The sequence below is a fragment of the Tupaia chinensis genome, unplaced genomic scaffold, assembly GCF_000334495.1.
Source record: "Tupaia chinensis unplaced genomic scaffold, TupChi_1.0 Scaffold000567_1, whole genome shotgun sequence".
Taxonomy (NCBI): domain Eukaryota; kingdom Metazoa; phylum Chordata; class Mammalia; order Scandentia; family Tupaiidae; genus Tupaia; species Tupaia belangeri.
The window spans coordinates 1,025,384-1,037,301 of NW_006160080.1; the positions used below are offsets into that span (position 1 = coordinate 1,025,384).

The 11,918-nt window shown below is 45.0% G+C and overlaps 1 protein-coding gene across 2 annotated transcripts in view; it reads right to left on the reverse strand.

Annotated features, from left to right (window-relative positions):
* Positions 1–11,918, reverse strand: part of CTPS2 (CTP synthase 2) — a 129,787-nt gene that overhangs the window by 109,165 nt on the left and 8,704 nt on the right. For both annotated transcript variants that reach the window (XM_027775459.1, XM_027775458.1), the window contains exons 3-6: positions 9,922–10,022; positions 4,618–4,734; positions 4,387–4,470; positions 2,633–2,713 (exon numbers count right to left, since the gene is read on the reverse strand). In XM_027775459.1, the coding sequence (XP_027631260.1) occupies positions 2,633–2,713; positions 4,387–4,470; positions 4,618–4,734; positions 9,922–10,022 (383 nt within the window). The remainder of the gene's footprint in view (positions 1–2,632; positions 2,714–4,386; positions 4,471–4,617; positions 4,735–9,921; positions 10,023–11,918) is intronic.

Sequence of the window (11,918 nt, forward strand, 5' to 3'; positions counted from 1 at the left end):
CCCCCGGCGGGTGATTTCTCACTTTCTGTCTCTCTGTCTCTCTCTGTCTTCTGGCGAGCGCACATGCCCTATAGCAAAAACTCTCTCTCAGAAAAAAAAAATTATTATTTTATTTAACTTTATTCATTTTTAATTTGACCAGAGAGGGACAGAGCATATGAAAGAGAGTAAGAGAGAGAGGGAAAGTGGGGAAGCAAGCCGCCAGATCTGGGACTCGAACTACAGTTGAACATGTGGGAGTCCAATACCCTTAACCACCACACTATCTGCCAGTCCCCCAGAGCTTTTCTTAAAAAATATTTATTTTATTTAACTTTATTTATTTATTTTAAGTTTACCAGAGAGGGACAGAGTGAGAGAAGGAGAGGGAAAGTGAGAAAGCAAGCCTCTAGTTCTGGGACTCACACCACGGTCCGCCATGTGGGGGGAGTCCAGTGCCCTTAACCACCATGCCACCTGCCGGCCCCATGAGAAGAGCTTTAAATGCCGATTCTTCCAGTCGTCATGAGAAGACTAGAAGTAAGGTGTGGGAGAATGAACTCATATCAGAAAAAAAAAAATACTGATAAAAAATGACTAATAATCTAGCCTGTGGACTGATGGGATAGTGCATTCTTCAGAATCTCTAGTTAAATAGCCTACAGGTGTTATATGGTCTAAAGTTTAGACCATATATACTATTTTCAGAGTTCTCAGCAATCCCATTCAAAAAGCTTTATTCTTTCCATTTCAGAAACTGAGTTCTATTTACTTAATACACACACAAAGTAGCATTTGCCAATAAAAGGGGTACACAAGATGGCACAATGTAGAAATAGAGAGGAGTCCCTTGAGTCTGCCATCACACGCTTCCACATGGCCCAGACACACGTACTGACTCTGAAGGACTCGGAAGCATCACACACGGGCTCCTCCTCCCAGTGCCTCCCAAGGCATGCTACTCTAACAGCGTAGCTTTTAGACTTCAGAGAACCCACAGCAATCTAAAGATAAAAGGTTTCTGGCAAATCTCACCCTTTTCCTGAGTGCTGTTCATATTATCCTTTTTAAACTAGAGCCAACTTCGATCACTTATCCCTGCACCTTACTGGGAATAAGAGACAGAGATAAGAGAAAGAAAGAAAAAAGAAAAGCTAACGATCAGAATGCCAGACTGGAAAGTCTTGCACAACAGAGGACCTAGGACCGGCCCTGCAGCCTAGTCATTAAAAGATCCAGATCCCAGGACCAGCAAATGGTATAATGCTTACATCACTGGGCTCCCACATTCGACTGCAGTTCAAGTCCCATGCCTGGTTGCTTAAAACTCATGCTGGGTGCATGTACATATGTGCTCAAGATCCCAAGAGGAGAATGGTGGAGAAGGGATTGAGACATGCCCATGCTCCCTGGGGGGTGATTTCTCACTCTCTGTCTCTCTGTCTGTCTCTGTCTCTCCAGCAAGCGTACATGCCCTATAGCAAAAATCTCTAAAAAAGGGAAAAACATCCAGATCCCATACGGCCTACTGCTGCTTGAATCCCAGACCTGCTGGCTTGAAAAATATACCAGGGATGTATGCATATGTGCCCAAAATCCTGACAGGAAGGAGAAGTGGAGAAGAAGCGATTGCGGCACCACCATGCTTCATCGGGACACTTTCTCCCTCCTCCTCTCTCTCTTTCTGGTACATGCACGTACCCTATTGTCAATGAAAGAAAGATGGAAGGAAGACAGGAAGGGAGGGAGGAGGGAGAGAGGAAGGAAGGAAGGAGGGAGGGAGAAAGGCAAAAAGGGAGGAAGGATCCAGGAGGGAGGAAGGAAGGCAGAAGGGAGGGAGAGAGGGAGGGAAGAAGGCAAGAAGGGGGGAAGGAGGGAGGGAGGAAGGAAGGCAGGAAGAAGGAAAGGAAAGGAAAAGAACAGAGGGCCTGAGCCAAAATCACAATATGGTTTCTGGAGCAATGACGTGAACTGAGGCCACAAATGCAATCAGAGGCGATAGTATGAATGTCTACATGTTTGTGAGGTGTAGACTGACTTAAGCTGCAACAAGTACAAAGGAGAAAACGTTGAAAGCAGTAGGCGTCTCAGAAGAAAAGACAGGGTAAAAAGACGAAAGGAGACTTCACTTCCCTTTCTGGAAGTTTGACTGTGAGTTAAAAATCCCCCACCCTGGGAAGAGCAGATGGCATAATAGTTATGTCCTTGACCACAGTTTGAGTCCCGGACCCGGCAGCTTGAAACTCAAGCCAGGTGCATGTGCGTAAGTGCCCAAAAATCCCAAAAGGAGACTGGAAGAGGAGTTGTGGCGTGGCCATCCCCCTGGGTGGTGATAACTCACTTTCTGTCTCTCTAGTGAGTGCACATGCCCTACAAAAATCTCTCTTTAAAAAAAAAAAACAAAAAACAAAAAAACCCTCCCTGGTTTCATGCCTATAGCTAAGAAATGAGCATTCAAAGAAACACATCCTATCTAAGGAATCAAGAATCTCAAGATGGTTCACTTAAGGGCAAGGGAGTCATGGTTAAGTAGGAGCCCCTCAACGCTTGCCTAAATGCTGCAAAAAGTAATTGGGGGTCACTGCAGTGGTGTAAAATGTTGGCATCAGCAGAAGTACCTGCAAGATAGTAGAGTTTAAAGAGTAGCACCCACCTGTTCAGGTTTCACGTGACAAAACATGGAAATCTTCTCCTTCACAGCCATCTCCATGGGTGCTGTGCATCGGCAGATAATCTGTCAAAGCCAGTTGTGTACGGGTCAGCAAAGAGGAGCCTGACTGTTCGTGTGGCCATTCATTCTCAGGAAGATGCTACTAGATCCATTTCTTTTTACCATAATAGACTTGACCAAATATGTACTTGTTCACTCTGGGCATTGCACTAGCTTATTCGAAATTGGTCTGAGCACTAATATAAGCAAGTATAATCAGACAAAGCTACCAGTAAGAACTTGAAACAGCAAGACGTCTCTGGTGAACAGAATCAAAGCTCATAAGGGGCCGGCAGGTGGCACGGTGGTTAAGGACACTGGACCCCCGCATAGCCGACAATGGTTCGAGTCTCAGACCTGGTGGGTTGCTTTCTCACTTTCTCTTTCTCTCTCTCTCTCTCTCTGTCCCTCTCTGGTCAAATTAAAAAATAGATAAATAAAAATTTTAAAAATGATTCTTTAAAAAAAAAAAAAAGATCCTGGGAGGAGAATGGTGGAGAACGGATTGTGGCAATCCCCCCTGAAGGGTGATTTATCACTTTTGCTCTTGCTGTCTCTGTCTCTCCTTCTCTCTGGTGAGTGCACGTGCCCTAAGTCAAAAACCTCTGAAAAAAGCTTTCTGTGCAGATAGCAGGCCCGCAAGGATGGTGGACGTCCCCAAAACCCGCTGGACCTTCTGTAAGAAGTGTGGCAAGCACCATAAAGTGACACCGCACAAAAAGGGCAGGGATTCTCTGTGTGCTTAGGGACAGTGGCGTTATGACAGGAGCAGAGTGGCCATGGTGGACAGACTAAGCCAATTTTCTGGAAAAAGGCAAAAACTACAAAGAAGATTGTGCTGAGGCTTGAATGTGTTGAGCCCAACTGCAGATCTAAGAGAACGCTGGCTAGTAAGAGATGTGAGCATTGGGAACTGGGAGGAGATAAGGAGAGAAAGGGTCAAGTGATCCAGTTCTAAGCTTCATCTTTTCTATTAGGAAGACGACAAAATCTCGAGGTGAATGTTCACCTCATTTGATTACAGTTGGTCTGTTTGTGAGGGAATAAAGTAATCAATAAAATTCCCATTTTGGGGAAATTTGATTCATGGGGAAAAAAAAAAAAAAAACTCTGGAAAAAAAGGGGGTGGGGCTGGATCCCACATCCCAACCACAAAGTTTATATCCAGGCCTTGGAAGCTTTAAAAATATGCCAGGTAGGGAACCAGCAGTTAGCGTAATGGATATGTCGCTGGACTCCCACGTAGTCGACCGCGGTTCACGTCCTGGACCCGGTGGCTTAAAACTCACGTCGGGCGCGTGTGCGTACGTGCCCAAGATCCCAAGAGGAGAATGGAGGAGAAGGGATTGCGGCGTGACCATCCTCTCTGGGGGGTGATTTCTCGCTTTCTGTCTCTCTGTCTCTCTCTGTCTGTCTGGCGAGCGCACGCGCCCTATAGCAAAAATATGCCAGGTATGTGTGCATGTGTGCCCAAAATCCCAACAGGACACAGAAATGAGGGCCTGGAGAAGAACGAATGGCCGATTTAAGCTACATTCAAGGATATGAGAATAAGCTGTCTGGTTCCCAGATACACAAGGCTCGCTGTCACAGTAACCATTTGAGAGCTACCAAAGACTCAGATGTTATAGATTAGGAAACGGAGGTTCTACTCTAAGAGATTTTAGAGATAAACGTACCCACCATCCTTAACTCACCAGATCCGGAGACAGGCCTAACCCCCTCAGCGCACGCACACTGTTTTGTGTGGGTTTAGTTTTTTGTTCTTTGGTAGCACTGGGCTGAAAAGAAATGGATCCCTGTCAATACACTGGCCACCTGGCTCTTCTGGATAATTAATGTCTCCCCAGTTTCAGATGTAGGACACATAGAATATCATAGGAAAACTTTTCAAAGTTGCTGTACGCACACTTAATTAGAAAGCTTACCTGTGGAACGAGGCTAACATGGATATTACAGAAATTCAGTCTTTTTGCCTTAAACTGGAATTGTCTGAATGCTTCCACAAACGGCATCCCTTCTATGTCTCCGATGGTGCCTCCCAGCTGGGGATGGGAAACAAACGAAAAGACACAAATGACCCAATATCTTCCACAGTACCCAGATTAGTAGAAGAATTCTTAATCACTCAAGCACAAGACCTGAAGCTTGATGGTTGCATAAGAATGGTAGTTTGTGAACACACTCAATATCACTGAATTATAAAGTAACAGCAGGTGAAATTTACACTATATAAATGAATCCTCAATAAAGCTATTAAAAAGAAAATTGTGAACATTTAAACTGGAGATGAAGTAAAGGAAAGAGGAAATGGAGACTTGACAGTGAAAGAAGAGGGGCTGGCAGGTGGCACTGTGGTTGGTGCACTGGACTCCCACATTGGCAACCACGGTTCAAATTCTGGAGCTGACAGCTTGCTTTTCTCAGTTTTCCTCTCTGTCTCTCTCTGGTCAAATTTAAAATAATAAATAAATAAATTAATTAATTTAATTAAACAGATAATTATTTTTTAAAATTAAAAAGAAAATGAAAGAAGAAAAAAGGGATGGAGTATAACCTAGCCAGGTAAACAGTATACAATTAAACCGACCATTAAGAAGGGAGGCGTGTGTGCATGTGTGCATCACCAAAATCCTGAGAAAAGAATGGAGGAGAAGGGATTGTGGTGTGGCCATCCCCCCTGGGGGTGATTTCTTGCTTTCTGTCTTTCTGTCTCTCTAGCAAGCACACCCACTCTATAGGAAAAATCTCTCTTAAGGAGCTCAGCAGGTGGTGTGGTGGCTGAGGGTGCTGGACTCCCACATGGCTGACCCTAGTTCACTTCTCCGACCTGGTGGCTTAAACAAATAAATAAAGTTAAATAAAATAATTTTTTAAAAAATCTCTCTTGGGGCCAGCAGGTGGCATGGTGGTTAAGGCACTGGATCAACCATAGTTCGAGTCCCAGACTTGGCGACTTGCTTTCTCACCCTCCTTCTCTTTCTCTCTCTCTCTCTCTCTCTCTCTCTCTCTCTTTGTCACTCTCTGGTCAAATAAAAAAAAATAAATAAATAACAATGAATGAAATTAAATAAAGTAATTCTTTAAAAAAAAAACTCTCTTAAAAAAAAATCCAGAATATAGGCCACAGAGGAGATAAGCTCATTTCTGCCGTGGACTGTGATAGAAGGCAGAGGCCAAATCAGTGACAACATGAGAAAGGTAAAAGATACCTGGTCCTGCCTGGATTGAAATAGTGAGCATTCTCTCTCTCTCTCTCTCTCTCTCCATGCACGTACACACACCTACATACATCTGAACAGTCTCCTTTTAATGTTGGTACTACTAGAATTAAATCACTATTATTACAGCATGCTGGTTTTCTGAAACAAATAGTACCAAAAGCCCCAGGAATAGTCCTGACAGTAATCCTCTGATAAATGTCAGCTTACGCTTACAATGTGCTTCCAGTAAAGTTACTTAAGCATGTTACTTAAGACTAGGATAGGGGCCAGCAGGAGGTATGGTGGTTGGGGCACTATACTCCCACATGGCTGGTCATGGTTTGGGTCCTGAAGCTGGTGGCTGCTTTCTCACTTTCCCTCTCTCTCTTTGGTCAAGTTAAAAATAATAATAATAGGGGACTGGCAGGTGGGATGGTAGTCAGAGGCACTGAACTCCCAAGTGACTGACCACAGTTTGAGTCCCGGACCTGGCGGCTTGCTTTCTTGCTTTTTCTCTCTCTCTCTCACTCTGTCCCTGACTGGTCAAATAAACAAATAAATAAATAAGTTTTAAAAAAGTTGAAATATGGATTATGAGAAAAATAAACATTAATTTCAAATTTTAAAATATAATAATAAGAAATAAAATTAATAAATCTTTTTTATTTTATTTTATTAATTAATTCATTCATTTTTAATTTGACCAGAGAGAGAAACACAGAAAGAGAGAGAGGAAAAATGAGAAAGCAAGCCACCAGGTCCAGGACTCGATCCATGGTGAGCGATGTGGGAGTATCTAGTGCATTAACCACCACGCCATCCACTGGTCCTCGATAATTCTTTAAAAAGAATAGGATAAAATTCACCTGAACCCATTAACCCTTGCCATATTTAAATAATTACACACTATCACATGGATTTTAAAATTAATTTTCTAGCATCTAAGCAATTACTGCATGCTCAACACTAAAAGTGAAGTGCTGGAAGACTTGAAGACAACATGCTTCACTGGCATCCCAGGTCCTCATCCCAGGCCCTCCCACCCTCCTTCTTCAACTACATCTTATTTCTCCTTGGCCGTCAGCCCTGAGAGAGATGTGTCCTCCTCAAAAAGGCTGACCCTGACCATCCACCTAAAGCAGCCAGATCCTGCTACCCCTTCACACAGTGCTTTGTCTGTGCCGTTCCTAGGAACACAGCACACGTGACCACTCGTTCATTTGTGTCCTGGTTTGCTGTCTCTGTATCCCTCTAGGCGGTAAATCCCATGAGGGCGCATGCTCAGCACCTTGCGCACAGCCCTGAGGGTTTAGGTTAGTGGTCAGCCCTGGAGAGAAAGCCTCAAAATTCAAAATAAGCCCTGGCTAACAGTGTTGGTGTACCTGCCGGCATAATCACAGTAGAACCAGACTAAGAGTTACTAACTGCAGTTCAGAGGACAAGTGTAATTAAAAATCAAGCTTCCTAGGAAAGGAACAGACACAAACACATGATCTTTCTGTAAGAGAACAACAAACCTAATTATGAAACTGTAAGAAACACAGGCAATCAGGAACTTGGTGAGGGCAAGGAGGGTAAATGCACACTAACTATACTGCGTAGACTTTAATGGAAAAAAAATAAACCTGTTCTAAGCGTTGAAAAAAAAAAAAGAGGTCTGCACTTTAAACCATATGGGGTCAGTTTCTGTTTCCTGATGGGGGTAGGTACTATGGGAATCAGCAGTGTGAAAGTTCTTTCAGTATTATCCACCTCTGCCCTCGCATGGCCCACAGTGGTACTGCAGTCCCTCTGCCAATTCAGATCACCATTGTTAACAGTGTTTAGAAATCTTCAATATTTGGGCCAGCAGGTGCGTGTGCGCACATGCCCAAAATCCCTAGAGCAGGATAGAGAAGAGACTGTGGCCTCACCATCCTCCTTGAGGGGTTATTTTTCACTTTCCCTCATCTGGTTATAGATAAATACACTGAGGCTGCAAGAATTGCCAAGTCATGCAGGCATCTTAATACCAGCTAATAATTTTTGAGCACTTACTCTAGCTCTGACATCATCCTAAGCACTAAGTATAGTGACTTACTTAATCTCCAAAACAATGAGTTAAGTATCATCATTATCCCCATTGAACAGATAAGTAAACGGAGGCCCAGAGAAGTAAAGCAAACTTCTCAGAGGTTAGGGCAGGCTACACACCCAAGCAGTCTGCTCTGGACTCTTAACCACTGAGTTATACACTGCCGGAGAAATTCGAACTTGGGAAACCTGACTCCAGTACCCAAATGATTCATTATTCTGTACTCCTGCCTGGCAATTGGGTCAAGTGACACTTAGATGAGGAGGACACGGATGTCATTCTCATTCTGCATATGGAGAGGAAGGACAGAGAGTGGAAGCAGTTAACAAGTGGCAAGTTTGAACTTTTGCTTTCTTTTTTTTTAAATTTTTTTTCTGAGAGGTTTTTGCTATAGCACACATGTGCTCGCCAGACAGAGAGAGACAGAGAGACAGGAAGCAAGAAATCACCCCCCAGGGGGGATGGTCATGCCACAGTCACTTCTCCTCCATTCTCCACTTGGGATCTTGGGCACGCACACATACGCGCCCGGCATGAGTTTTAGGCCACCGGGTATGGGACTCGAACCACAGTCGACTACACGGGAGTCCTGCAACATAGCCATTACACTAACTGCTGGTCCCTGAACTTTTTCTTTCTTAAAACAGCTGGTACTAGGTTGAGACTAGTAAATGGTGTAATGGCTATGTCGCTGAACTCCCATATAGTCGACCGCAGTTCAAGTCCCGGACCCAGTAGCTTAAACTCACACCGGGTGCATGTGCGTGTGTGCCTAAGATCTCGAGAGGAGAATGAAGGAGAAGGGATTATGGCATGGCCATCCCCCCCAGGGGGTGATTTCTTGCTTTCTGTCTCTCTCTGTCTCTCTGGTGAGAGCATGCACCCTGCAGGACAAAAACCTCTCCAAATAATAAAAAGCTGGTACTGGAGTCAGCAGGTGGTATGATGGTTAAGGTGCTGGACTTCCAAATAATAATTAGAATAATAATGATAATTGGGACCAGCGGGTGGCGTGATGGTTAAGGTGCTGGACACTCCCACATGGCTGACGGTTGGAGTCCCGAATCTGGTGGCTTGCTTTCTCGCTTCCTCTCTCTCTCACTCTCAACGTCTGTCTCTCTCTGGTTAAATAAAGAAAAAAAAAAAAAGAATGAATAAATAAAATAAAATAATTATTTTTTTTTAAATGATAATCAGAAAAGAATGGAAAGCTATTGGATGATGAAGATGGGGAATTTAATGTTTCTGAATTGACTGACATGCATGGTATTTCTTCTGGTAAAAGAAATGTAATACACTGTAAAGTTATATGTGATTCAATGTAATATAAACAAGATTATGATAATAATTAATTAATTTTTTTTAAAAAAGGTGCTGGACTGCTGGACTCCCACATGGCTGACTGCGGTTTGAGTCCCAGACCTGGTGGCTTGCCCTCTCTCTCTCTCTCTCTCTCTTTCTCTCTCTCTCTCTCTCTCTCTCTCTCTCTCTCTGGTCAAACTGAAGGATAATGAGAAATTAAATTATTCTTTAAAAAAAAGAAAACCAGCTGGTAATCTCTGCTCACCTCCCACCTCCCACCTCCCACCCGACTTCCCTAAGTCAGTCTCTCTCTACCTTCCAAAGCAAAGCACCCTGCAAATGCTTCTCACATAGCGTGCACTGGAACACACCCTGTCGTGTGTGGACAAGGCTGTTGGCAAGCTCCTCACAGGCAGAGATTGTGATCCTCCCAGGCCCCGGCACAGAGGAGGCTCAGACAGATCACTGCACACTGCCTAGGAGCACATGTGAGTGTCTGTTTAACATCACTCACGTCCACTGACTTGTAACCCCACCTCCTAGTCCAGCATCCAGCTCCCAGGAGGCATTCTGCACTACTCGGTGAGTGGATGAAAAGCAGATGTTTAGGACCCTGCAGGATATAAGCTTATAAAGAAATGTTCTGTGCTTGCCTCAATCACGCATATTTGGGGTTCTTCCTTATTACCGTCCACAGGCACCACAGCTTGATTCATAACCCAGTCCTGGATAGCATCGGTAATGTGAGGGACCACTGTGGAAAGAAGCAATAATGACACAAACACTTACTGCACGCTCACGGGAAAGGAATGTACTTTAGACCTCCAAGTAACACGACAGTTATCTGGCAAGTAATCGGGCAAGCTACAGTCCTCGTGCTATTATCTGCCCTTACTGCAATCGCTTTACACTGATCCAGTTTAGGTGTAGTCATTTAAATGTTAGGTCGTTTCTTTCTCTTGGACCCACCCAATCACAGAACAAGAAACAGAAAACAGAAATGCCACCTTCACTGAAACTAGAAAATACCTATAATGCCAATTCAAAACCATTCAAGGATAGCAGCAGAGCCAGCCAAAAGCTAGACTCCACAGGGAAGGCTGCTCCACTGGGCCAGGCCACCGAGCCCACACGTGGGGGTAACACCAGCTAGCAGGGAGGCTGCTGCTCTGAGGTCGTAGATGAGGCTACCCTGCTGACCAGGAGCCCCAGGGGAGGGGTGAGCAGGCCTGTGGGTACTACTGTCAGCAGAAGAGACCAAAAGGGGACATCCCCTCAGGCATGGGAGACCGAGAGGTCCCTTAGGTGGTAAATAGGCCCACAGCTGCTGATGTCAGCTGAAGAAACGAAAAGGTGACATGGCCACGGACTCACGGGCACTCGACATAGCCTCCTAACTTGACGCACGCAGTAGAAACAATGTCTTTCAAGAAGCCAAGAGGGGCCAGCAGATGGCATGGTGGTTAAGGGTGCTGGACTCCCACATGGCCCACCACAGTTTGAGTTCTGGACCTGGTGGCTTGCTTTCTCACTTTCCCCCTCTCTCTCCCATGCTCTCTCTGTCTCTCTCTGATCAAACTGGAAAATAATAATAATAATAATAAATAAAGTTAAATACAAACTAAATCTTTTTTTTAAAAAAGGCTGAGAGATGAGGCCAGCAGCTGGTGTGGTGGTTAAGGGCTCTGGACTCCCACATGGTAAACTGCAGTTCGAATCCCAGACCTGGCGGCTTGCTTTCTCACTCTCACTCTCTCTCTCTCTCTCTCTCTCTGTCCCTCTCTGGTCAAATTGAAATAAATAAGTTAATTAAGTAATTCTTTTTTTTTTTTTTTGGAGAGGTTTTTGCTATAGGAAGCATGCACTCGCTAGGCAGACAGAGAGAGACAGAGAGACAGAAAGCGAGAAATCACCCCTCGGGGGGACTGCCATGCCACAATCCCTTCTCCTCCATTCTCCTCTCAGGATCTTGGCACACACGCCGGGAATGAGTTTTAAGCCACCGGGTCCAGGACTCGAACCATGGTTGGCTACATGGGAGTCCAGCAACATAGCCATTACGCTAACTGCTGGTCCCTGAAATAATTCTTTAAAGAAAAAAAAAGGCTGAGAGAATGGAGCATTGTCTATTTGCACCTGCTGCTCCCTTGAAGATCGAGAGTCTGCTGAGTGGTGACTTTGGAACCACTCACTGCGCATGACCACCAGGCTCAGCTGAGCCACTGGGGAGCTACTGGGCTCTGCCTCCATGCGGGCAGGTCCGGGGTTTGGATCAGGGGTCAGAGGTCAGGGCCCAGGCCTGAGGTCTTGCCCTCTCTTGTGGCTGAAATGTGGAGGTGAGAAGCAGCGACTCTCCCTCTGATGGAGCCCCTACAACTTGGGGAAAACTGTCGGAAAGCACAGCTGTAGCTGAGCTCTAAGTACGCCTCCCAGTGTCAACAGCAGTATGACTGATCTGATCGCAGGCTACATGACTCCTGTGCCCCATTCTCAGCTGGGTCCAAATTTAAAGTGATTTAAAGAGGACAGGGAATTATCTTTACCCCAACACTGGAGAACGAATGGACAGCGTCAGCAGGTGGCATGGTGGTTAAGGCATTGGTTTCCCATATGGCTGACAGCATGGTTTAAGTCCCAGACCCTGCGGCTT